Here is a 25,456-nt window from a genome sequence, read left to right as displayed (position 1 = left end):
CAGAACTGCTTCTTGAGATAATGACATTGATGTGAAAAACAAAAGAGCGGTATTGTACTGGATGATTTAACGCATACAGACGGATTGCACACATATTTGACACAGAAATATAGTCAGAGCTTTCTGAGGGCATACGTTTACTTGAGCTGATTAACCCCTTGACTGCCTTAGGACGGGTATACCCGTCCTGCACTTGTGCATTATTTCCATGATTAGATACTAAAAACAGATTCTTGGTTGAATTTCCTTTAAAAATAACATAGGTTTTACTTTCCTACCTACTGCCAGTTTGGAGCTAGAATTTTTTGTGAATTATTACACCCCGAACTCCAATATTCCCTGGCAGTCAGGAAGTTTTGATTGGCAGCGAAAGGGTTAATGCGATGCACATATCTACTATTATTATGTCTATATTCCATGGGAGCCCAATAATACTTATCCAGGAGAATATTATCTGAAAGACCGAGACAGAGGCATCCGTAATACATGGAACCCTGGGCCAACCGTGTTTTGCTTCTGCAATTCTGGCATCGTTCAGAGGGCTTACTTGGGTCGGGTTAAATTTTTTAACATAACAGATACATGTTTAATTTTCATGTGAGTCCAAGATATACTTCATGAAAGACCGAGACAACGTCATCCGTGATAATATGAAGAAGCTTTGGTCATCCGTGCTTTGCATATGATTCAATATAAGTCTGGCATTATTCTGTTCAAAGCCCATCCGTCTATTGCAGTCACACATAATGCTTCATCCAAACTGAAGGTTTAACTTTCACAAAAGTCGAGCAAGTAGCATCATAACCAGCAGGCAGAGCAATGACAGTTTTAGGTCCATCGATATATACAGACCCATCTGCAAAATAACCATCCGTCAGGAACCCTCTGCCTTCTTAGTGCATCTCTTCATATTGTCGATGTTGGCCCGATGAAACACTTTGATTATCTTGCACAAATGCGTTTTCCAAGAACTCGAGGCTGTCTGCTTTATGACTTTAGGTAATGGCCTAGGATTAAGTTGCATGTCCCTTTTGGCTCATCTACATAGATGCACAGGCAGCCTCGCATTGTCTTTCCAGTTCGAATGGTTTACAGCAGACTGCATGCTTCATGTGCAGTGGAATATTTTTTCACCGAATGCCCAAAACTCAAAAGGAACAGCATTCACGGTCAAGTGGCCCAAATCGTCAATTATCTAAACCATCAGCATTGCGAGTTCGTAAGTACTTCAACGAGAGCTCACGAGAAGACTTGCAATATCTGACATTGCAATGGCGTGTAGTGACGTGACGTGACGTGACGTGACGTTGAGGCTGTTTACAACGGTCTGCGAAGGTAAGGGTTGTTTTTCACAGCTTCTTGTTTAGCACCTGAGAAGTGCTAATTAAAAGGTCACGGTGTCTGGTCTCTGAAGCGTATACAGACAGTATCAAACGTACAACAGAGCTGCAGAAGTAAGATCAATTGGGCAATTATTTTACAAAACAGCAGCAGAACATGGAGCTGTTTTCCCAACAAGGTGGATGCAATGTGCTCTTAGCATTGAAAAGTCATTCATCTTCGTATTTTTATAATTTTCAAGACAAACCTTTTTATCCTAAAAGGACAAGAAAAACATCATCCCACAATCTTGTCGTTCACTTTCAGGAGAGGCACGGCTTTCCTCTTTTCAGAAGGCTGCGCTTTGGAATGCTTCTCATCCCCTCCCTTTCCCCCTCCTGCTTTTCCTCCTCCGCCTCCTTTCTCCTTCCTAGGGGTCGCCAAATGTTGAGCCCCTTTCTTGGCTGAAGCTTTGGGAGATCGCTTGGAGCCTTTCGTCCCACTCTTGTTCCTCCCGAAGATAACGGCCAGGGAGGAGACCTTTTTCTTTTGCTTCTTCTTCTTGGGCGTCTCAGGCCGCTGGTACTTGACGGACTGTCGGAAGGACTTGGATGTCTGCTCCGACAGGATCTGCATGATAGAGTTGAGGTTGCCCAGCATATGCTTATACTCCGAGGCCTTCGTCTCGTCAAACTGCAAAGGGGAAAATATATTTTTTGTTCAGTTTCGTTGTATGGAGTAGGGGGGGGGGGTATGTGAGGTGGGCTTAGGAGTGTGTGTAGGTTGTTCGGTTTTCCCTTGCATTATTCATCGTATTAAAACGACAAATAATCAAAATCAAAACAATGTTTCACAAGAATCTAATCGTAATTTGCCTATGACACCAAATGAGCCTCGCTGTTCTGTTTGAGCTAGCTAGGGCTTGAATTTGCTACTTTTGCTTATAAATCGGAGAAATGCGTCATTTTGGAGTAGTACATTTGCTATCTTGGGAAAAAGTGGGGTGCACATAAAAGGATAAAAGCTCAGTTACATTAACTTAATTGAAATATATTGTCTCGTTCTATGGGCGACCAGTGCGACTTGGCATTATTTAGCTTATAGACCACTACGTTGTAACATAAAGATATTAATTCCACGATATTCTACGGACGAGCTCTTCGTTGAACACAATCACTGACATCACTGTCGCTCTCAGACCTCGTAATCATGTTTTTGGAGTTAAATCTTTATTAACGTATATCCACGAAAAATGTCAAAATGAGGTTAACATATTTTTTCAAGTAGCAAAGAAACCACCAACAGAAAAAGAAACAGAAAACAAAAGAGAAGGACAGAAGAAGAAGAACAGAACAGAACAAGTCGCGTAAGGCGAAATTACTACATTTAGTCAAGCTGTGGAACTCACAGAATGAAACTAAACGCACTGCATTTTTTCACAATGACCGTAGTGCGCCGCTTGTGCAAAACGGAGTGAAACTGACGAACCTGTTCAGCGCGGTAGTGGTTTCGCTGTGCTGCATTGCACACTTTTCTGTACCTCTCTTCGTTTTAACTTTCTGAGCGTGTTTTTAATCCAAACATATCATATCTATATGTTTTTGGAATCAGGAACCGACAAGAAATAAGATGAAATTGTTTTTAAATCGATTTCGGAAATTTAATTTTGATCATAATTTTTATATTTTTAATTTTCAGAGCTTGTTTTTAATCCAAATATAACATATTTATATGTTTTGGGAATCAGAAAATGATGAAGAATAAGATGAACGTAAATTTGGATCGTTTTATAAAAAAAAAATTTTAATTACAATTTTCAGTTTTTTAATGACTAAAGTCATTAATTAATTTTTAAGCCACCAAGCTGAAATGCAATACCGAAGTCCGGCCTTTGTCGAAGATTGCTTTACAAAAATTTCAATCAATTTGATTGAAAAATGAGGGTGTGACAGTGCCGCCTCAACTTTTACAAAAAGCCGGATATGACGTCATCAAAAGTATTTATCGAAAAAAAGAAAAAAACGTCCGGGGATATCAAATTTCATAAAGATCGGTCCAGTAGTTTGGTCTGAATCGCTCTACATACACACACGCACAGACAGACAGACACACACACACACACACACACACACACACACACACACACACACACACACACACACACACACACACACACACACACACATACACCATGACCCTCGCCTCGATTCCCCCTCTATGTTAAAACATTTAGTCAAAACTTGACTAAATGTAAAAAGAGAATTCTTTTGAAAATAAAAATGAAATCCACTGATGGCATTTAAAACTTTGGTAAATCAGTTTGCAGCAAAAGATTCTCAAACATCCAGCGAACCACCAACATTGAAACCATAACCATCACCACCTGCATCAAAAACAACAAAAGCCACAACTGAAGCTTTAACGGCGACAGAGTTGGCACAGTGTTGCTACCACGAGATCCCGTATGAAATTTAATTAAAAGTCGTATTACCACAAACAGAAGCGATTAAATTTCCCTCAAAGAGTCTGGTAGAAACCGAAGCCTGTTACGATGTTAGCCATATTCCCAAAGAAGAACAAAAACAAGAGACAAGAACCATAAAACAATATGTAACAAATGAAAAAGTTTTGAAGAGTTTTCAGTTGTACCTTTTTATGTTCCCGTTTCGGAAGCGTCTGAGTGAATAACTAACATCTGTTTAAATATATATATGTATATTTGAAATTATAAACCGTATTCGGTATTCATTCATATGAATTTAAGACAGTAGCTGATACTCCTGGCGTTTTGGTTTTGTGTGTAACTCCAAACAAATGGGAACACCGTTTATCCTATCGGGAGACAATTAAGAGGGTTTTACCTGTCGATTAGTGAATCAACGGGTGCTGTCACCAAAGGAAAGCAATACACGTATTTTCTTTTCCCAAAAGCGCGGTGTATTTCCATTCTTCCGATATATACTTAAAGTTTTTCTGTATCTCAAACCTAAGTCTTTGAAGCCGTTCAAGTTCGTGGTCAACAGGTCAAACCTACACAATAACCTTGTAATTTCAGGCTTCCACTCAAAAGCAGCTTGGCCTGATGCCAACTCTGTGTTGGCACACAGTATTACCGACGAGAACCACAAACAAACTTGGTGCCAAGTTCCAGAGACCAAACGTTGAAGCTAAGCAGCTGGCATCACAATTAGATTGTATGTGCATTTGAAAGAAACCTTCCTATCCGCGTTAACGAACCGTCCAGGCTTTTGGGATAAGAGCAAACTTCCACTTGGACACATTCCCAAAATCAACAGTCTGTAGCTTTCTGTGTGGAGCGGTGATTTGTTTGCAGACATTATTTTGTAATTGCCACAATTGTGTCAAACTGCAAAACCGATTGAGAAAAACATTCCCGCTACACGTAGGAAGCTGTAAGACAGCTGATTCTTGGTATGTGTTCGAGTAGGAGGATACTCTTAATTTATGTAAAATAAAAATATTAAAACAAGATTTGTTTTTTAAAACTTGGACACGTCTGTGGTGGTAGACAAAAAGTCTCACACAAGAAGGAAGGTGTTTTTAACTGTGCACTATCAATCTGATCCGAAGTTCATGTTTATTTCTTCACAGCATTACAAGACGTAACAACATGCACCCACCTGGCTTTGTCTGTAATGTCTGGCATGACGCCCCTTCTGGTTCATCTCCATGACGGTAAAGGCCTCGATGCTGCCCGGTCCCTTTCTTGGGGACGGTAGAAGAATCCCATCCGCCATTGGGGCACCTCTAGGCGTGCCCTGAGGTAGTCCTTGAATGGGGTCTTCGGGCACCGAAGAGAGTGCCCTTGCATGAGTAGACATTTGGGGAACGCCATGTGAGTGAATGGGTCCGTTGGTGAAAGCCTCCCTTGCTGGCCCGGGGGCATCTGTTGGATGGTTTGCTCCTGCAATGGGTTAAGCTAGGTTCAGCTTTGGATACCGTTCCGCAACTTTGTGTTTAGTACTTATTTTCTTATATTTTTCGATTCACTTGGCCGTCCTTCCGTCCGCCAACTCTTCCTTCAGTTTAATTTTCCCTCCTTTCTTGTTCACATAAAGACTACCAGAGTGTTAAGAATAGCAGCAAACCCTGTGGACTGACATAATGTGTTCCAGGCTGGTTGTGAATACAGTATTAAGAGTGTGAATGGCTTAAACACAGAGCTCTAGGTATTATGCGTGGTTTGACACTCGCTCTCTCTGTATTTTTTTTGTCTTCATCTGTCTTTGACCTGTCTACCTGTCTGTCTAACTGTCAGCCTGTCCGTCTGTCTGTCTGTTTCTCTCTCTCTCTCTCTCTCTCTCTCTCTCTCACTCTCTCTCTCTCTCTCTCTCTCTCTCTCTCCCTGCCCCCATCTCTCTAGCCCCTTCCTCATCATCAGTGTGTAATTATCTACTGACCAGCATCCAGTGAGTCGTGTCCAGCCCCGTTGGCGGAGAGTGGACGATGGTCAGCCCTTAATTCTCAAAATGAAAGGCTTAACTATATCAATGTAATTTTGTAACTTTTGAGTTCTCCTTATATAATTCCTTAACTGCACATAGTATTGCAATCCATACAATGTAATTCTATATCTTATATGATTGAATTTTTATTTGTTATGTCCGTCTGTCTTTATGTGTTGTATAAAGGACAGGTTGGAAGAATAGGCTTTGCCTAAAACCTTTATCCTGTTGTAATAAAGTTCTGAGTCTGAGTCTGAGTCTGAGTCTCTCTCTCTCTCTCTCTCTCTCTCTCTCTCTCTCTCTCTCTCTCTCTCTCTCTCTCTCTCTCTCTCCCTCTCTCTCTCTCTCTCTCTATCTCTCTCTCTCTCTCTCTCTCCCCCCATCTCTCTAGCCCCTTCCTCATCATCAGTGTATAATTATCTACTGACCAGCATCCAGTGAGTCGTGTCCAGCCCCGTTGGCGGAGAGTGGACGATGGTCAGCCCTGGGCGTGTCCTCCTTGAGAGAGGGCAGTGACCTGGACATTCTGTTGTTGTGTCGGATGGCCAGCTTGATCCCTCTGTCTCTGTCCGGACAGTAGCTGGGCAGTATAATGTTAGGGATGCACATTCTTGGAGAACCCATGCTACCCTCCATATGTCTGACGTGTGTGATTTTACCCTTGATCTGGAAGTAAGATGTGTGAAAAAGAAGTAGAAAATAAAAATAATAATTTCATGTGTGAATTTAACAAATAAGTGTTTCACGATTAATAAGCATATTGTGGTGTAAAATACCCTTTACTTCCTCTGCTGATTTGCTATACCAAGATAAAAAGCCATTATCATGCTAATGTCAGCTGGTCGTTTGTAGTAGGGTTCTTGTGCGTTACATTTAAATTAATTGGAACAGCAGACTGGAGTCCGGAAATGAGTACATGTACAGCCTCAAAATCTGAGCATCTTGAAAGATGTAGAAAACGCTTAAATTGAAACACAATAACGTATTCCTGAAACACAAACGGTTGATTCTCATCCCATACCTTGGCAAAGACCGGTACGGAACGTAACCCCCAGACAAGATTTTTAACTTTTGGGAAGAAATTAAGAGCTCTACGAAGAGCTAAAGTCTCGATTGTTAAAGAATCTGACTTTGAAGGAACCTTTTTACCTTAAACTGTGATACGCTTCAAATGTGAATAGTTTTAAAAGAATTGAAGGAGTTTTTCTAGAGTTCTAGGAGATTGCAGTTTCCTGACCTTTGGATTACGCCTAGCTGAGACTCGTGTGCAAGTGTAGGTACTAATCTGCATTTGTTTTTTGTGGTTCCTTGGAGTGGTTTTATAGATAAGTGAGTGAGTCTATGTGGTGTAGCTGTATTCAAAATGGCCGCCGCCCTGACCGCGTCAGTCGAACCCGTTTTTGTGAAAAGGAACGAGCTGCCTCAGGCTGGTGGTGACAGATATGACACTCTTGAGTTGTGTCTGGCGGCCGAGCGAGTCAGTGGTAGTGAAACAATACTGGGCGCCCAGGAAATACGTGGCCTGTGGCGCGTGTACCCGCTCAGCCGGGAAGCAAGAGCAAAGCTTGTAATCGATGGAATCTCACTACGTGGTCATGCCATCAGGGTGTTTAACCAAAACCCATTTATCCTCCGTGGACAGGAGGGCGAAGAAACACCAGCTACCAAGCTATGGATCTCTGACATTCCAATCTCTATTGCTGTACAAGATATAGAGACAGCCCTTGTGAGAATGGGGGCAACTCTCAGATCTGCAATCACATGTGAACGTGTCCGGAACAGAGACGGCAAGTTAACACGTTTCTTAACAGGCCGGCGGTTCGTCTGGATGAACGTCCCCGCCAAACCCCTCGACAAACAGGTGCGGATCGGTGTGGCCAGTGCCCGTCTGTACCACAAAGAGCAACCCAAGGTGAGGAGAACCGTGGCCTGCACACGCTGCCTCCAGGAGGGGCACTGGGCGTCTGATTGCGGTAACGACATCGCATGCAGAGAATGTGGTCAGTCTGGCCACAGGAGAGGCGACCCCGATTGTGATGCCGTCCCCGCTGGGGGTCCCCCTCTCACGTCAGATGATGTGGGCGTGGCGACCGAGCGCGGCACAGAGGAAACTGCCAGCGACGAAGACGAACGGGAGGAGCCCCAGTCCCAGTCCCAGGAAGAGAAAGAGAGTGCTTCACTGGCTGATACCATTCATGTTTCATCACAGAAAAAACAGTGCAACAATCCCAAACAAAAACACGCACAAAAACAAGGATTCCTTTCCCGCGGCAGACAAGTCAACACAAACAAACCAGACAAAAACCAAACAAGGCTCATTTTAGAGCCACGCTCGCGGTCGCTGAGTGTGAAAAGGCTAAGGTCACAAACAGGGGATTCCCCTGACAGTGACAATGCGACAGAAAAGCTCCCCAAGTTGACACTGGCTGACACGGGTGTCCGTGATGCACGTGACTGCGCCACACCTGGCATGGGGTAGGTTTAACTGTGGTTTGTTGATGACAACACGGTGACGGACTGATACTGTCTCTAGGACGATGATCATGCCTGACGATTTAAGTGTGTTCTCACTTAACGTGAGAGGGATTCGATCCCCAAACAAACGGAAACAACTGTTCCAGTTTTTAAGAAGACAAAAATTTGATGTAGTATGTTTGCAGGAAACGTATATCACGAAACAGGTAGCTGATATGTGGAAAAAGGAATGGGGAGGGGATATGATTTATACCGAACGAACATCACACAGTGGTGGTCAAATGATTTTGTTTAAGAAAGGATGTAATTTTGATTATAAAGTAATGGAGACCCATTGTGATAGAATCCAAGGGGTAAATATAATTTGTGAAGGAAAGGATTTGTGGATTTTGAATGCTTATGCGCCAAACGATGTAAACTCCAAATGTGTTTTTTATCAGAAGGTTGTGTCAATTATTAAAGATTCCCGTTTGAGTAACGTCATTTTGTGTGGTGATTTTAATTGTGTTCTTGATAATGAGTTAGACATAGTGAGCGGAGAAAGGCACGCTGAAAGAGCAGTGTCACAACTGAATGAAATGTTTATCGCATGTGATTTGTTTGATGTATGGAGATTATTTAACCCTGGTATTAAAGAATTTTCTTGGTCAAAGAAGAATCCGTTTATTGCTAGGAGAATTGACTATGTATTTACATGTGCAACACTTTTTGATAGAACTACGGAATGTTGTTTATTGTCTGTTCCCTTTTCCGACCACAGAGGTTGTTCTGTGCAACTCAAATTAACTGAGATTGACAGAGGCCCGAGTTACTGGAAATTCAATAATTCTCTCCTCCAGGATAAAGATTTCATTGATGGTATGAATAGAATGATTGAAAATCACGCATATGATTTTATAAACGATACTGATTATCAAACCGTATGGGAGCTGTTAAAATGTGAAATAAGAGATTATGCAATGCAGTACGCGCAGAAGAAAAGCGTTGAAAGAAGAAACGGTATTGTTTTGTTGTATGCTGAATTAAATGATTTGGATGCAAGGTTAGCGAATGACCCAGATAACTGTGGAATGCAATGCGAGCGTGAGAACCTTAAGTTAAAAATAGAATTAGTTGAGCAGTGTAAAGCTCGCGCAGCCCAAGTACGCGCCCGTGCGAAGTGGATAGAACAGGGAGAAAAGAACACAAAGTATTTTCTCAACCTTGAAAAAGCCAGAGCAAATGCGAAGATTATGGACAGTATACAGTGTGAATCTGGGGAAGTGATAACTGACCAGCGTGAAATCTTGAACGCGCAAAAGAATTACTATGCTGACTTGTACAGAAAAAAAGTAAACGTTGAAAACATGGACGAAAAGGTGGATCAGTTTTTATCTGATGTGACAACATTACAGATTTCAGATTTTCAGAGAAATGAGTGTGAAGGGTTAATAACTGAAAACGAAGCTCTCGCTGCACTTAAACAAATGAAATCTGGGTCGGCCCCTGGGGTTGATGGTATTACTGCAGAATTTTTGAAAGTGTTCTGGACCCGCATCAGAACATTGTTAATTGCGTCTTTTAATGCAAGTTTTGACGATGGAAAATTGTCTTCCACGCAGCGCAAAGCTGTCATTACTCTTATACACAAGGGAAAGGACTTGCCCAAAAATGAATTAAAGAACTGGAGACCCATCTCCCTTACAAACAGCGATTATAAACTGATAGCCAAGTGTTTGGCAAAAAGGTTAGGAAGCGTTATTGGTGATATTGTTCAGAAAGATCAAGTCGGTTATATTAAAGGCAGAAAAGTATCTACAATATTAAGGTTAATTGATGATGTAATCGAACAGTCACACGAGTTAAATCAACCTGGTCTGTTGGTCGCAATTGACTGTGTTCAAGCGTACGATAGTATTTCAAAAGAGTTTATTATTAAAGCCTTTCAAAAATTCGGGTTTGGGCCAGAATTTGTTCAATGGGTGACTGTGTTAATGAACGACACGGTTAGCTCAGTGCAGTATTGTGGATGGTTGTCGGATTTTTTTGATGTGAAAGCCGGGATTCGTCAAGGGTGCCCGTTTTCATGTTTGGCCTTTGTACTGGCCATTGAATTGTTGGCATCAAAAATAAGACAGTGTAGACGTATTAAAGGAATTTCGTTATGGAATAATGTTGATATTGCAACCGTTATTAAAATTGCTCTGTATGCAGACGATATCACCCTTTTTTTAAAGGATGAGATTGATATGTATTATGCACTTGAAATAATGAATGACTTTTCTAGCTTTTCAGGCTTAAGGATACATAAGAGAAAGTCTGAGGCGATGTGGTTGGGTAGTAGGAAACATTGTGATGAAACATTTTATAATTTTGTTTGGAAGAAGAAGTTGAAGATTTTGGGTGTATATTTTTGTAATGATAAGAGTGCTTCTTTGGTAGAAGATAACTGGACTGGAAGAATAAGGAATATTAAGCGATTGATTTGTGCATGGGAGAAGCGAAATTTGAGCATTTTAGGGAAAATATGTATTGTGAAAACGTTTTTAATTTCACAATTTGTGTATATTATGCAAGCGTTTGTATTACCTGACTGTGTTTTGAATGAAGTCAATACCTTATTGTATAGATTTTTGTGGCGAAAAAGAGATTGTAATCGGAAGGCCTTTGAAAAGGTGAAAAGAAGCGTTTTATGTTTTGAAATTGAAAAAGGTGGTTTAAAAATGATCGATATTAGGCAAATGCAAATTTCTTTTTTATTACAATGGGTTTCACAACTGACTACATCAAATGAAAATGATAATTGGAGTCTCACTCCAAAGATGATGTATTTGCGTTTTGGAAAGCACTTTGAATGTTTCTTATCGAATGTAAACAGTGCAAGATTTAAAGGGTTAGACCTAGTGAAATCACACTTTTGGAAAGCAGTATTAAAATATTGGCTGGAGAATAACCACTACGATCGTGGGACAATCGGGCCGATTTTATTATGGAATAATGCATGCATAACGTATAGTGGCAAAGTTTTATTTTTTGAAAGTTGAATACGACGAGGTGTATTGGTATTAACTGACATTGTACGTTCGGGAGACATATTATCATATCAAGATATATGTGATTTGATTGGATATTCGCCAAACCGAATTCTTGAATATAATGTTGTAAAAGCTGCTGTGTCATTATTCATGAGGAAAAATGTTGTAAATATGACTGATGATGTTTGTATTACCCCACTGTTTAACGGCAAAAATGTGTTAAGTGCCAAAGAATATCGGAAAGAGATTATTAATATGAAAACAGATGTACCATGTTCCGGAGGATTTTGGAAGAGAAAGTTTAATGTAGAAATTGATGAACGTTCTTGGATAGTTGCCCATCAGTCAACACAAGAGACTAGATTAAGAGTTTTACACTGGAAAATTATGCACAACATTTATCCGACCAACATTCTCCTGTGTAAAATGAAAGTAACGGAAACTAATAAATGTAATTACTGTTGTGATGTAACTGATTTCATTGAACACTTCTTTTTTGAATGCCCGGTTGTATACAAATTCTGGAAGTTTATTGAAGAATTTATTTTTCGTACTTTAGAAATTAAGATTGTTTTGAAAGTTAGTGATGTTTTATTTGGTATGCATTTTGTAATGGTGAAAAAGGCAACTATGTATAAATTGAACCACATTATCTTAATCGGAAAGATGTGCGTTAGTATATATAAAAAAACAAATTCGTTTTTACCGTTGGAAAGTATTTTTAATAGGCAGTTACAGATAAGAAGCATTTTTGTGTGAGTGTTCGAAGAACAAAACGTTAAAAAAAAAGTTAGCTTGTTGTACTCGATAAGATGTATTTAATTCATTGTATGAGATATTGTTGATTGTTGTTATTTATTTGAATAAAAAAAAAAAATAATAAAAAAAAAATAAAAAAAGAATTGAAGGAGAACAAAACAGATACTAAGATCGATGTTGAATGGGTCTCGTATGACCCCCTGTGGTCCTGAGACAAGAGACGTCAACAACCAACCAAGCAACTAACCTTGGCAAAGTTGATGACCTCTTGTGTTTGTATCTCGATGGCTTTCTGTCGTTCAAACCTTCCGATCTGAGACCACTCTCTGGGCAAGCGAAACTTCATGTCACCATGACCTAATGACGCGTGGCCCTCGGTGTGCAGATACTCCGCTACGTCCCTAAAATGAACACAGGATGCAAAGATAAATGAGGCGTTTAATATCAGCTGCAGTGAAGTAAGGCGTTTCAACAGAATACGACTGTTAATTACCGCCTGTGTGGCGCGCCATCGCAACTTGGCCGTTTCTGCGTACCTTCTTGAACTCAACCCTGTGTTGGATTTACAACAACAGCAGCAACATCAAACAAGCTTCTATGTACACAATGCCTAGTCTCTTATCACGAAGGAAATAACTGAATCTCATCTTGTCCGTCACATCGACATTGACGCCAAACTTGCGGTGCATGTCTTCGAGCAGCGCGACGATGGCGATGTGACTATAGCAGTTGCTGAATGATCATGTTAAAAAGCATGGCACTGAAACCTACCTATAACCGAATCTTTTGGCGTTAAGATAAGGGGTGAGTCCCATCTTATCCGGGACGTCAACACTGATGACAAACTTGCGGTGCATGTCTTCGAGCAGCGTGACGATGGCGATGTGACTATAGCAGTTGCTGAATGATCATGTTTATAAGCATGGCACTAAAACCTACCTATAACCGAGTCTTTTGGCGTGGAGATAAGGGGTGAGCCCCATCTTATCGGGCACGTCAACACTGATGCCAAACTTGCGGTGCATGTCGACTAGAAGCGTGACGATGGTGATGTGACCAGCCATGACGGCGTGGTGCAGAGCTGTGTAACTGTCGTTATCCTTGTCCTGCAGGTTGAGGTCTCCCCCTACCTCGTTCAGCAACACCTTTATCTGTGGGGGGAAAAGGCATGGATGATTTTATTTTTTCGAGGCTGTTATGTTGCCTGAGAAATAGTGTAAAGCCTTATAGCTGGCGCTGTCTTTGTTTTACAGGTTGAGGCATCATCCTATCACGTTTTTATATTTTTTTTATATTTTTTTTAAATTTTCCCCACTGTTTCTGGTGGGTTTTTTTTATATACATAAAGACAAGTTTACAAATATACATTGGCACGTATATACAATAAACATACATTTAACATACATTTATATCACGTTTAGCAACACTTTGACTTGCAAAATTAGGCATGGATGATTCCCATGTAGGCTGATTGAAAGTCTTATCCTTGTAGAGAGAGGGGGGGGGGGTGCGACTTGTTCTCGGAAATTGTTACGGTTTGAAAGCATGTTTTTGTTCTCCTGCTAACAGTTTTTGACAGATATATAAATACGGGTTAAAATGTAATGTGAAGGTTGACTTGTCTCCAGATACCAATGCGTCATAGAAAAAACATTTACACGAAAAATAAATCGACCAAGTTAAAAAAAAATACTACTTGTTAATCTCAATCAAAGCTTGAACGATAAACGCCAGGCCTTGTCCTATCCCACTTGGTAACCCTACCTTTCTTTCTTTTTCCCTTCTATTGTCTCATCTTAATCAGGGTATGCTGTGCTTATGTACTCGCCTGTTCAGTGCGCCCAAGAATACAAGTCCAGTGCAGCACACTCCTGTTGAACGTGCTGTCTTTGAAATGTGGGTCAGCACCACTGTCTATCAGCATCTTGAAGAGCTTGCCTCGTCGTTTGTCGTCATCCACGTGGAGAGCCGCCGTCAGGACGCTGTACCCGTAGTCGTTGCGACCGTTCACTGAAGTCCCCCGGTCCAGCAGCAAGCGAGTGCCACGCACTCGACCCTGTTTATTTCAGACATTATAATAATAATAATAATAATAATAATAATAATAATAGGGGTATTTATATGGTGCAAATCCTAATATAGTGCTAAGCGCCTTACAAAAATAAAAATCAACAAATCATTAAACAAACACAAAGTCATGTCCACAATGTACACACACACACACACACACACACACACACACACACACACACACACGCACGCACTCGCACATACACACACACACACCTTGAGGACACTGTGGAAGAGACTGTTGGATGCTGTGAGTTTCAGAGGATGTATCCCATCACCTAGGGCGTCTGTGTGTTTCAGGTATTCAGGAAATCCGTACGCATGTCTGGGGGACTCTTTCACTGGTCGCGGCATCAGCATGGTGTGATGCGGTTGCGGTAGGTTCATCATTTCCGGCATTTCAGCGTGGTGTTCTTTTTTTTCGAGGAAGTATCCTTGGGCTGAAAAAAATTGAAAGCGGGCTTACTATTTTGACGCTTTTTTCTTCGCTGGGCGGAAAGAAAGAAAAACGATTTTTCGTTTGGTTACAGATACAACACAGTTAAAGAAAGACAGATATATGGAACAAACAGACACAGAAATTAACTAAAACAAGATAACATATAACACAAAATGGAAGAGAAAACGAGACAACACAAACACATAATGCCAATAAACAAACGCCTGTTATTTTTGTGAGCGTTAACGACATTCCAGATAAGATAAAGATTTTATGCTGTAAAAGTGGGCACAAACGTTCGCACTGCAAGATTTCTATAGTACAAGAAATCGGAACCTGTTATGCAACTAGGCTTTGCAGCTTATACCAGACCTTTCACCCACTCCCATTCACACGTATGTGGTTTTTCATAACTTTGCAATCAGCAGTTCTCTCTAACGAGTTTTCTGAACACCAAATGCACCCCTATTCGTTATACGTGTCACAAATGTCAGGCAATTAACCCTTCGTTACTAGACACAGAAAGCCACAAGGTGCTAAAGGCCACCGAATGAAACCAACCCAGACACTTATTGCTCTCTGATAAACAGCCCACGGATACGGGTGGCCGAGTGGTAACGCACTTGCGCTCGGAAGCGAGAGGTTGCGAGTTCGACCCTGGGTCAGGGCGTTAGCAATTTTCTCCCCCCTTTCCTAACCTAGGTGGTGGGTTCAAGTGCTAGTCTTTCGGATGAGACGAAACACCGAGGTCCCTTCGTGTACACTACATTGGGGTGTGCACGTTAAATATCCCACGATTGACAAAAGGGTCTTTCCTGGCAAAATTGTATAGGCATAGATATAAAAAATGTCCACCAAAATTAATACCCGTGTGACTTGGAATAATAGGCCGTGAAAAGTAGAATATGCGCCGAAATGGCTGCGATCTGCTGGTCGATGTGAATGGCAGAATGCGTGATGTATTGTGTAAAAAAAAATCCATCTCACACGGCATAAATAGATCCCTGCGCCTTGAGTCCGAGTCTGGAGATACGCGCGCGATATAAGACTTCATATAATAACAAAAGTACTTGTCGACGAGTACGAAACCACAGACGTGCGAAATGAATTGTCAACAGCCCCCCTTTATGCACACACGATGTAGGCCTAAGTGCTGGGTACGTGACCGCTTTCAAAAGCTCAGGTGTCCAAGACACTTTGCAAGGTATATATCTTCGTTGGAAATTCGATTGTCCTCACATTTCTGGTTAAAGTGGTAACCAGTTAAACAAAGTATATCCCTAGATTGATTCCTTGATGTGCTCAGATGTGTCCAAAACTTATAGATTGTTTTTTTAAAACTCGGTGTAAGATAGGCATTTCCCCTGCTGATATTCACAACAAAGAGAAAAATAATATCTTGAGCGGTAGACATTGAACCTTCTCTTTCATTTTTGTATCTTGTGTTTTATCACTGCACAATTCAGAAACGTTTATTTTGCAAGAAAAGATTACATCGTCATTTGTAGCTACTCTTTTGTTAGAAAAGCTACGCCACCACTGAGCTACCCATCCCATTTGGCTAAGGCCAAAAAAAAAATTGTCTGTTTCTGGTAACATGGCTATAAAAAATAGGGTCGGTAGGTCGGGATTTTTTTTTTTTATTTTTTTTTTTTTACCCCAAATGTAGACCAATAAAACTAAGTTTAAAAATCGCGCAAAGAGACTGGATTCACTATACATAGAGACAAGACACTCAACACATTTACAAATCGTCAGCGGACTTTCGTTTTCACACGTTTTTGTTGTTCATTTTCTCACCCTGTCCTTTACCACCAAAAAATAAATAAAAATTTTTGAGTTTGGAAAAAAAAAGTTTAGGGTCGGCGCCGAAATTTAGGGTCGGTCGGGTGACCAGAAACAGACAATTTTTTTTTTTTGGCCTAAGGTACCAGTAATGCAGAAAGACACTAGACCTCCAACAACCGAAGGTAGTTTTCCATGTTTAACATGCTCTCATGTTATAAAGACGTTTTTATTCCCGTGATTAAATATCACAAGTGTGGCCTACCAAATCCGCTGTCTTCTTTAAGACTGGCTTTGTCTGCCATCTCTTTACTTTATACAAACATCTGCTTTCTATTTCACAATTATTTCCCCCTTTATAACACTCAACAACAAAGACTCTTTCAGCGGAACCTTCAAAAGCTTTTGCGATCACCATCAACAATCACTGTACCTGTCGGTCCTCTCTTTCAAGAATCAATCTACCTTCGTTCCTATCTTTCTTAGTACCTTTCTATATTTCCCCAGGTATTGGCAGAGCAGAGTGTTTGCACGGCTGACAAAATGGTTCCATTATTAGGTAGTCGGCGTCTCGCTTTGCAGACAAACGTACAGGTAAATGAGGGGACAGGTAACCTGCACGCGTTCATGCCATCTATCACCTTCGCATGTGACATACCACAAACACAAGCATTGAAAGAGATCGATGTTTAGAGATCGACCCACACTGCAAGGAGCCCACATGGATTTTTGTTTGTGTTTTTATTCGTTGTCCGTTTCTTTCTTTCTTTCTTTCGTTCTTTCTTTCTTTCTTTCGTTCTTTCTTTCTTTCTTTCGTTCTTTCTTTCTTTCTTTCTTTCGTTCTTTCTTTTCTTTCTTTCTTGGGCATGGATGTTTAGCATAGACATTTTCTTATGCTTGTTATATCCGCCATGTTATTGAGAAGAAAAATGTCATTAGCTGTCTTTACACAAACACATGCCTTCAAATTGATAAAAATGAATCAAACACACCGCAAGAAAACCACAGTCTTTTCTCAATGCATAAGTCAGCAGGGAATGCATGTGTACTTTTTTTATGCGGTCTCTCTTTTCTCATAATATTGTATTTTTGTGTAGAATTTAAAAAATAAAAAAGCTCACTAGCTGTCTGAAATAAAATTAATATGGAAACGTAAACTGAATACCCACTTTACAAAAAATGAACATGAATTCTTGACAGATAACCGGACAGATCTTCTTCTTCTTCTTGTCGATCGGACAGATCAAAATGAAATATTCTTTGATGCAGAAAAAATGGGTTTAAATAAATATCACTGTATTACTGTAACTCGCTGGCGGATGAAAAAGAACATAAAAAAACACGGCAGCTACCGAGATTAAAATAACGACTGATGTCAGCTTGATAAATCGAAAAGAAATAACAATTGTCTTGTGTACATTTGTTTTAACATTTTTTCTTCAGAACGAGCTAGGTCTGGTTCAAATTCGTTTGTCAGCAGAAACGAAAACTTCTCACTAAACATCCAAGAATCATACATTCCACCCTACTGTTCACATCTCTCAAGATCTCAATCCTCCCTTCTTGACAATTCTTTGAAATGTAAAGATAGAAGACACTATACATTTCCCCGTGTCTGCCAAGTTGATCTCGACCTCACTCCGATCACAGATAAGAATGTATGCAACGATTTAAGAATTAGTTGTGAGTCTTTTGTATAATTGGAAATCCACAGTCAGCTAGATGAATCACAATTCTCGTCAACAAAAAAGATCAACTTGTCAACGAACCGCCAGTACAAATACACAAGCCAGTCAAAAACCTGCTTACAATAACCTCAATACACGGCGCGCGTCCAAGTTGCACAAAGTGTTGTGTCAAAAGACGATCTCGATTGATGGAATAGATTGACCGTGATAGTTTCGTACCTAGAGGTAAAGAATACGAAACTAAACTCATGTCCTTGGTCATGAGAGACCAACAAAGTCGACTCTTGTATTGAAGCTTATCAAACCCTTCTCTCTTTTTGTAGCAGTTCATTTTAAGTCAATAAAAACACCTACCACTTCTTGAGCTATCTCGCTGACTTCAAAGTACTGAACAGGGGTATGTCCTGTTCAATAGGTGGGAAGGCTTCAATCAACTATCAGTCACTCCCGAAGGTAGGCAACATTCTTCGATCTACGGTAAATTCATTCAAAAGTTTGATCAAGGAGCAAAAAAAATGCAGATGGCCTCATTACTTCGCAGTAAAAGTGACAAAAGACACGGCTGAAGTGATATTCCGAAGATAAGCAAAAACTGTAAGGACCTACTACCGTCACCTCAATAAGGACGAACTACAACAAAAAGGACCGGGGTTGAAACTCCTATCTAAAACGCATAAATAATGCTTTTAGCGGAATAGGCCGGTCTCGAAGTACCTGGTAGGCAAACAATAAAACGTTGCTTTGTCTGTAATGATGGTACGATAAATCTGTGACGCGTGAGTTTTAAAGCCCGGTTCTCACGTCTGTCACCGCGGATTTCCGTTCTGTTCAAACAAAAGAGTACTCAAAGGAATTTAAAGTTCTTTCTTTCTTTCTTTCTTTCTTTCTTTCTTTGGTGTTTAACGTCGTTTTCAACCGTTCAAGGTTATATCGCGACGGAGGAATTTAAAGAGGAGTTTCAATTGTGACGGGTGTTTAGGACAAAGTGAACTAAGACATTTACTTGTCTGTGCTGTTTATTTTATCTTTCGATTAAATGTACAGTAAGCGAAAATGTTGTTGTTGTTGTTGTTGTTGTTGTTGTTGTTGTTGTTGTTGTTGTTGGTGGTGGTGGTGGTGGTGGTGGTGTGTGCGAGTTTATTACCTTATAATGTTTCCATAATCATAGCACAAGTGCTGTTCATCGCCTACGTGGTAAAGGGAACAACAATGAGCGGTGTTACGCGTTTCTATAGTTTTCTTTGCTTTTTTGCCTACTGTCAAATCTATACCAGTCCGACGTTGATTATGTAAGCTTACTGAATAGGAAAACACCACCATACCCGTTGCCACCAACTATCAAATCGGTGCCAGTCAGACGAAGAACAGCAATCTTCTTCCTCACAGGCAGGCCAGACCTTTATAGCCTTGCTTGCTGAGAAGCGATAGAAGACCTTGCTTGCAAGTTATTCGCGTCTCGCTTACCCACTGGATTATCTCATCAGCGTGATGTAGCTGCAATGCGAATGGCTATTTATTGAATCCCCTTCCTCATAAATATACTAGACTCTTAATGCCTTTCCGTGAAATGCAAAAGAGGACTTTGAAGGTTATTTGCGTCTCACTGAACCAGTCGACCATCTCATCTGGGTGATCCAGATAGAATGCGAACGGCAGTTTACCCGATTTTTCTACAGGTCGATCTTGCGCTTAATCTCTTGCGCAAGCACCATGCTCTTAGAGTTTTTGTATTCAGAGAACTATTGTCAAATGACGATAAACATGTTCTGATATCGCGGTTTTCGCCGCCATAGGCAGCATGCGGGTGTTTAAGGTTTTGTCCAACAGCCATTGTTTTCACCGCGAGTCACCTCTTAAATTGGAGTGCTGAAGTCCATTTTTTTTTTTTTTTTTTTTTTTTTTTTTTTTTTTTTCCTCAGTTGCATGCAGTTCGCTTCAAGCTGAAAAATAAATGAAAAGAATGAAACCCTACGTTTTTTTGTTGTTGTTTTTTTTCTTTCTTTTTTTTTCCTTTTTCCTTCTTTCTTTCTGAAGTCCATTATGTCAGTCTTTAAGCCGTTCCTGTGACATAGAGTCGTTGGCACAGTGCACTAACGACATCATTTGCTGCAACCATGCGACACTTCTGAACGTGTGTTGACTACATCGTACAGGAAAACAGCAGGCTGTGTAATAGTATCTCCGGGCCACGGTGCATGGCATGACGTTAATTTTGATTTGGGGTTAATCTATAGTCCCCAGGCAGTACGTCAGCCAGACGTCGAGACTGTGACACATGCACGGACGGTAGCCAGACAGAAGCACATCAATGTACATCATAGCTAAGCTATACAACAACACCAAATATGAATGGCGGTAGCAGTGGTCAGGGGCGGATTAGGGGAGGGGGGGTTACAGGGGTTCCGGACCCCCCACCCCCCCCCCCCCCCCACCCCCGGCTGTCAAAAAAACTAAAAAATGAATACTAACTTTAAAAGAAATAGTGAGTGGCTGCTGACTCCAGTTGATCATGTTTAAAATCAAGGATAAGCCATAAATTGTTCATAAAATAGCTAAAACCCATGTACCCCACAAGGGGCCTACCCCTGGACCCCAGGTTGTAACCCCCCCCCCCCCCCCCTCTTGCTTAACTGCTCCGCCCCTGGTGGTGGAGAGAGGAAGGGGAGGTGGCAAACACCTGAGTGTAGGTTGTGGAATACGAAACTAGCAGAAGAAAAGTTTAGGAAAGAGACTGCAATTATAGCGTCTGCTGGTATGAAGTCCCTACCACATTCGTCCTTTTCCTTCTGTCCATTCTTATTTTTCGTGGTGCATTAAAATCAAATTTATGAAATAAGACTAAAATCAGTCGTCTCTGGAACGCAAAGCTGAAACTGTCGGAAAGACTGGTTCTGTGTTTTCTGTCGCCTGCCATAGTGTCTCCAGATTCAACACGCTTTTCTTCTTTTTGTTATTTTCGTCGAGACACATGCGTGTTAATTCACACTAAGTCTTTTATCTGTGCTGCTATGTTGGTGTATCTGCACCATTATGTGTATGGGGTGTTTGATGTAGGAATAACCCGCTGGCGCGTGAATTGTGAAGAGGAACTAACACGGGATTTATACAGTGTCGGTATACACTGTGTGATTTAAAGAGACGAATAAACCCGTTGATTGGCAAGCATATCGATCGATTTATCATATCTCGCCATGGAAGGTTGGCTGCGTTTATACTGATGGAGATTTTATGCGAAACAAATTAAGACTGAAAGAATTTAAAGGTATACGATACAAAATGAGGACAGGTGTGTTGGTCAATTCCATGTCACTCACTGCGTCTTAAAGACACACCCTCCAGTGTAAACCATCGTGAAACCATCGTGAAACCCATCGTGTAAACCATCGTGAAAACCATCGTGTAAACCATCATAAAACCAATCGTGTAAATCATCGGAAAAACCAGTGTGTAAACCGTCACGGAGGTATAAGAGGAATTATAGGAACTTTAGTGTAGTTTATTGCTAGGAAATTCTACTTTAAGCTTCACTTATTTCTATATATTTTATCTTTAATCAACTAGTGAAGGAAACCAAATATGATTTGTTTAGTGCAATAATTTCTTTTAGCCTTACAGAAGGGCCACATGTCCAAGTTATGACCCATAAAGGTTCATTGTTTCTTCTATGGCTTTTGATCGTCTAGGAGGAGATTATAACGGTGAGTGCATTTGGCAAGTACACACTGAAGGCATTAAGCCCCTACTGAGTTTGTTTGCCAACATAAAACGACTACATTCAATACTTATGAATTGTTGAATAAACACTGTTTAAACCATAAAACGACTACAAAGTACTAGTACAATGTCGTTACATGTCAATGAGACAATAGGGTTTGAACTAAGGCATATTTTAAGGACAGAGCGAAAACCATCGATATTCTCATTTGCAAAAAAAGACGTTTTATGGATCCTCCAACGACGTGATTGATTTTATTCTTAGTTGATTCAGAGGTTTTAGTCTTGAGATATGTTCGGATTGCGTGTTTCTTTCGTTCCCACAGTGACATTTTACTTTGATGTTTGTTAGTCAGCTTTACAGTAACAGTGTTGACAGAGACAAAATCACGTGCATATATAGCCAGACACCGGCAGACGGCAGGCAAGTATAGTTACAGAGATAACAAAATTAATGCAACATGCAAACTCACAAACGGAAAGAAAGTCCAACCGACCGACCGACAGACAGACAGACAGACAGCCAGACACACACTCAGACACACAGACACATACACAGACACACAGACATATAGACAGACAGACAGGCCGACTGACAGGTCGACCGACACGCACGCGCAACGCACGCATGCACACACGCACATAAGCACGCATGCACGCACTACTGCCACCACCCTCAAACTCACACACCTCAAACACAAAGAGAATCCTCACACCCACCAGTGCATCAAGTCACCGGTCACTTTCAAAAATAATTGATAAAACAGATATCACCTGCTCCACTACAGCCGCGAACACAGATTTCATAGACACATTTGAGACATTTCCTTTTTACATTTAGTCAAGTTTTGATTTACATTTAGTCAAGTTATGACTAAATGTTTTAACATCGAGGGGGGAATCGAGACGAGGGTCGTGGTGTATGTGTGTGTGTATGTGTGTGTGTATGTGTGTGTGTGTGTGTGTGTGTGTGTGTGTGTGTGTGTGTGTGTGTGTGTGTATGTGTGTGTGTGTGTGCGTGCGTGTAGAGCGATTCAGACCAAACTACTGGACCGATCTTTATGAAATTTGACATGAAAGTTCCTGGGTATGATATCCCCATACGTTTTTTTCATTTTTTTTTATAAATGTCTTTGATGACGTCATATCCGGCTTTTCGTGAAAGTTGAGGCGGCACTGTCACGCCCTCATTTTTCAACCAAATTGGTTGAAATTTTGGTCAAGCAATCTTCGACGAAGCCCGGACTTCGGTATTGCATTTCAGCGTGGTGGCTTAAAAATTAATTAATGACTTTGGTCATTAAAAATCTGAAAATTGTAAAAAAAAATATTTCTTTTATAAAACGATCCAAATTTACGTTCATCTTATTTTCCATCATTTGCTGATTCCAAAAACATATAAATATGTTATATTTGGATTAAAAACAAGCTCTGAAAATTAAATATATAAAATTTATTATCAAAATTAAATTGTCGAAATCAATTTAAAAACACTTTCATCTTATTCCTTGTCGGTTCCTGATTCCAAAAACATATAGATATGATATGTTTGGATTAAAAACACGCTCAGAAAGTTAAAACGAAGAGAGGTACAGAAAAGCGTGCTATCCTTCTCAGCGCAACTACTACCCCGCTCTTCTTGTCAATTTCACTGCCTTTGCCACGAGCGGTGGACTTACGATGCTACGAGTGTACGGTCTTGCTGAAAAATTGCATTGCGTTCAGTTTCATTCTGTGAGTTCGACAGCTTGACTAAATGTTGTATTTTCACCTTACGCGACTTGTTTTGTCTTATCTTTCAAATGCTTTTTACAGTTGCTTCTTTGTCTGCCAAACGCTTAAAATCTCGGAAACTTCTCCTAGTAACAGGCACTAAAATGTTCGGTAAGTAGACCTGGACAGCGACAACATTTTGGGAGGATCCACTTCATGTGAGTGCTGTTGGGAGGATAAGAAATGTAATAAAATTGTCTCACTTGGGTCGATTTATAGCGTCATCCAAAACCTCGCACACGCACGTATACACATAAAAGCGGTGATATTAATGTTTTTTGGTTCTGACGGGTATTGCTGGTGTGTTTTTTCTTCTGAAATGCCACCAAACAAATACATTATTACAACAGCCTAGAGTTTCCTTTTTTTGTGTGTAATTATTTATTTTTGTATTGATGTATTCATTTATGTTATTTATTTATATATTTATTGATTGATTGATTGATTTGTTTATGTATGTATTTATTTATTTATTTATAATTTTATTCATTTATTTTTAATTCACCAATTTATTCATTTATTTATTTATTTATTTATTCAATTATTTATTTCAATAAAAAAAAAGATATGCGTGTGTGTTTCAGGAGAATAAATGGTACAACAGTTGTGTGAGGTTGTTTTTTTTCTCGGACGGCCACTTCACAAATGCACACTAAACGTTTTCAAACTCACAACGTTTTTCTGACACACTATTTTACTATAAGCTCATCTGACACAAAACGTAAAGATCTTAGACCGCAGCGCTGACAGACATAAAGACTCATGAACAGAGTGTTGAACTTGCCACACAAAATGCAGGAACAATATAGTCACAGAACCCTGACAGTTCAAAGTTGATGTTTACAAACATTAAATCCTCGTTAGACATTTTTCTCGTGGCTGAAAACTGAGCAGAAGGGCAGTCGATATCAATCAAGTTTAAACAGAGATGATAGAAATCAGGACTCAACAGTTATCGATCAAATCCTTACCTAAACAAAGAGCACTCACTGATTGCCTATGCGCAGATCGAGATCGTTACAGCTCAGACCATGAAAGTCAATAGCGAAGAACTCATCGAAAAGAGATCATTAAAACTGAGTGTCTGTATCCCGTGACAATAGTGAAGAGCTCGTCAAAAAGAGGCAGTTCAAGCTGATCGATATGTCCTGAAAACTGTAAAATCAATACTTCAAAGGTTATCTAGCAGACACTTTTCGATTGAAACTGACAGCGACAAAACAGTTGTATGATCACAGATGACCAGAACCAATCTCATTAATTTTGGGATAATGAAAGACAGTGAAGATCAACGCATGTGAAACAGACGACTAAACAAAAGTGTTTAAACAAAAACAGCTCAGTTAGAGCACTAGCGACGAATTTCTGTCTCAAACACGACATCACTGACATTGATAGTGTTGAAAAATGTGTGCCAAAAAAAACACCAACAAATCACTGAAATCAATCTCACTTGCAAGCGTGAAGAATACTGACGGATGAAAACTTGAAAAGCTACCAGCTGATCACTCGTAGAAAAGGAAACACATTTCACTTCAGTTCACTCTTTCAAGCCTGTCACGGTGGTATATCCGTCAAATTGTAGAATACAATATAAAAAATCAACTGCACCGAGCCCCGCCTTCCCTTAAGTCCCTGATCGGTACACAACACGACACCGCAATACCGACCATGGCGAGCAACAGGGACATTTAATCGGGTGGGTGGAAGGGGCGGGGACGGGGTGGCGGCGAAGGTGTGTGTGAGTGTGTGTGAGTTTGGTACCCTGGTAGTGTTGCGGAAACGTAAACGGGATGGACATGGTATGTGGGTAACAGAGCGGCTCTACGTAGCAGAAAGCTGGAACTAAGTGGAACTGGGGTGGAAGGAGAGAAAGAGAGTTAGAGAGAGAGAAAGAGAGAGAGAGAGAGAGAGAGAGAGAGAGAGAGAGAGAGAGAGAGAGAGAGAGAGTAC

The 25,456-nt window shown here is 40.5% G+C and overlaps 1 protein-coding gene across 1 annotated transcript; it reads right to left on the bottom strand.

Annotated features, from left to right (window-relative positions):
* Positions 1-942: 942 nt before the first annotated feature.
* LOC138958540 (uncharacterized) lies at positions 943-25,173 on the bottom strand. Its single transcript, XM_070329741.1, has 8 exons — positions 24,957-25,173; positions 14,321-14,544; positions 13,863-14,090; positions 12,974-13,185; positions 12,282-12,435; positions 6,215-6,452; positions 4,962-5,245; positions 943-2,013 (listed from the first exon to the last, which is right to left on the bottom strand). Exons 2-8 carry the CDS (start codon positions 14,501-14,503, stop codon positions 1,618-1,620), a joined length of 1,695 nt encoding a protein of 564 aa, XP_070185842.1. The 5' UTR covers positions 14,504-14,544; positions 24,957-25,173; the 3' UTR covers positions 943-1,617.
* Between the last annotated feature and the right edge of the window lie 283 nt (positions 25,174-25,456).

Source organism: Littorina saxatilis, linkage group LG2 (assembly GCF_037325665.1).
Source record: "Littorina saxatilis isolate snail1 linkage group LG2, US_GU_Lsax_2.0, whole genome shotgun sequence".
Lineage (NCBI taxonomy): Eukaryota > Metazoa > Mollusca > Gastropoda > Littorinimorpha > Littorinidae > Littorina > Littorina saxatilis.
This window is presented reverse-complemented; position numbering and strand designations above follow the sequence as displayed.

Excerpts from the sequence above, each read along its gene's own strand:
- LOC138958540 (XM_070329741.1), bottom strand. The coding sequence starts at position 14,503 with ATGCCGGAAATGATGAACCTACCGCAACCGCATCACACCATGCTGATG. Across the intron at positions 14,091-14,320 it reads TCTTCCACAGTGTCCTCAAG|GGTCGAGTGCGTGGCACTCG; the intron begins GTGTGTGTGTGT and ends TGAAATAAACAG. Across the intron at positions 12,436-12,973 it reads GCCAAAAGACTCGGTTATAG|GGACGTAGCGGAGTATCTGC; the intron begins GTAGGTTTTAGT and ends TGTTCATTTTAG.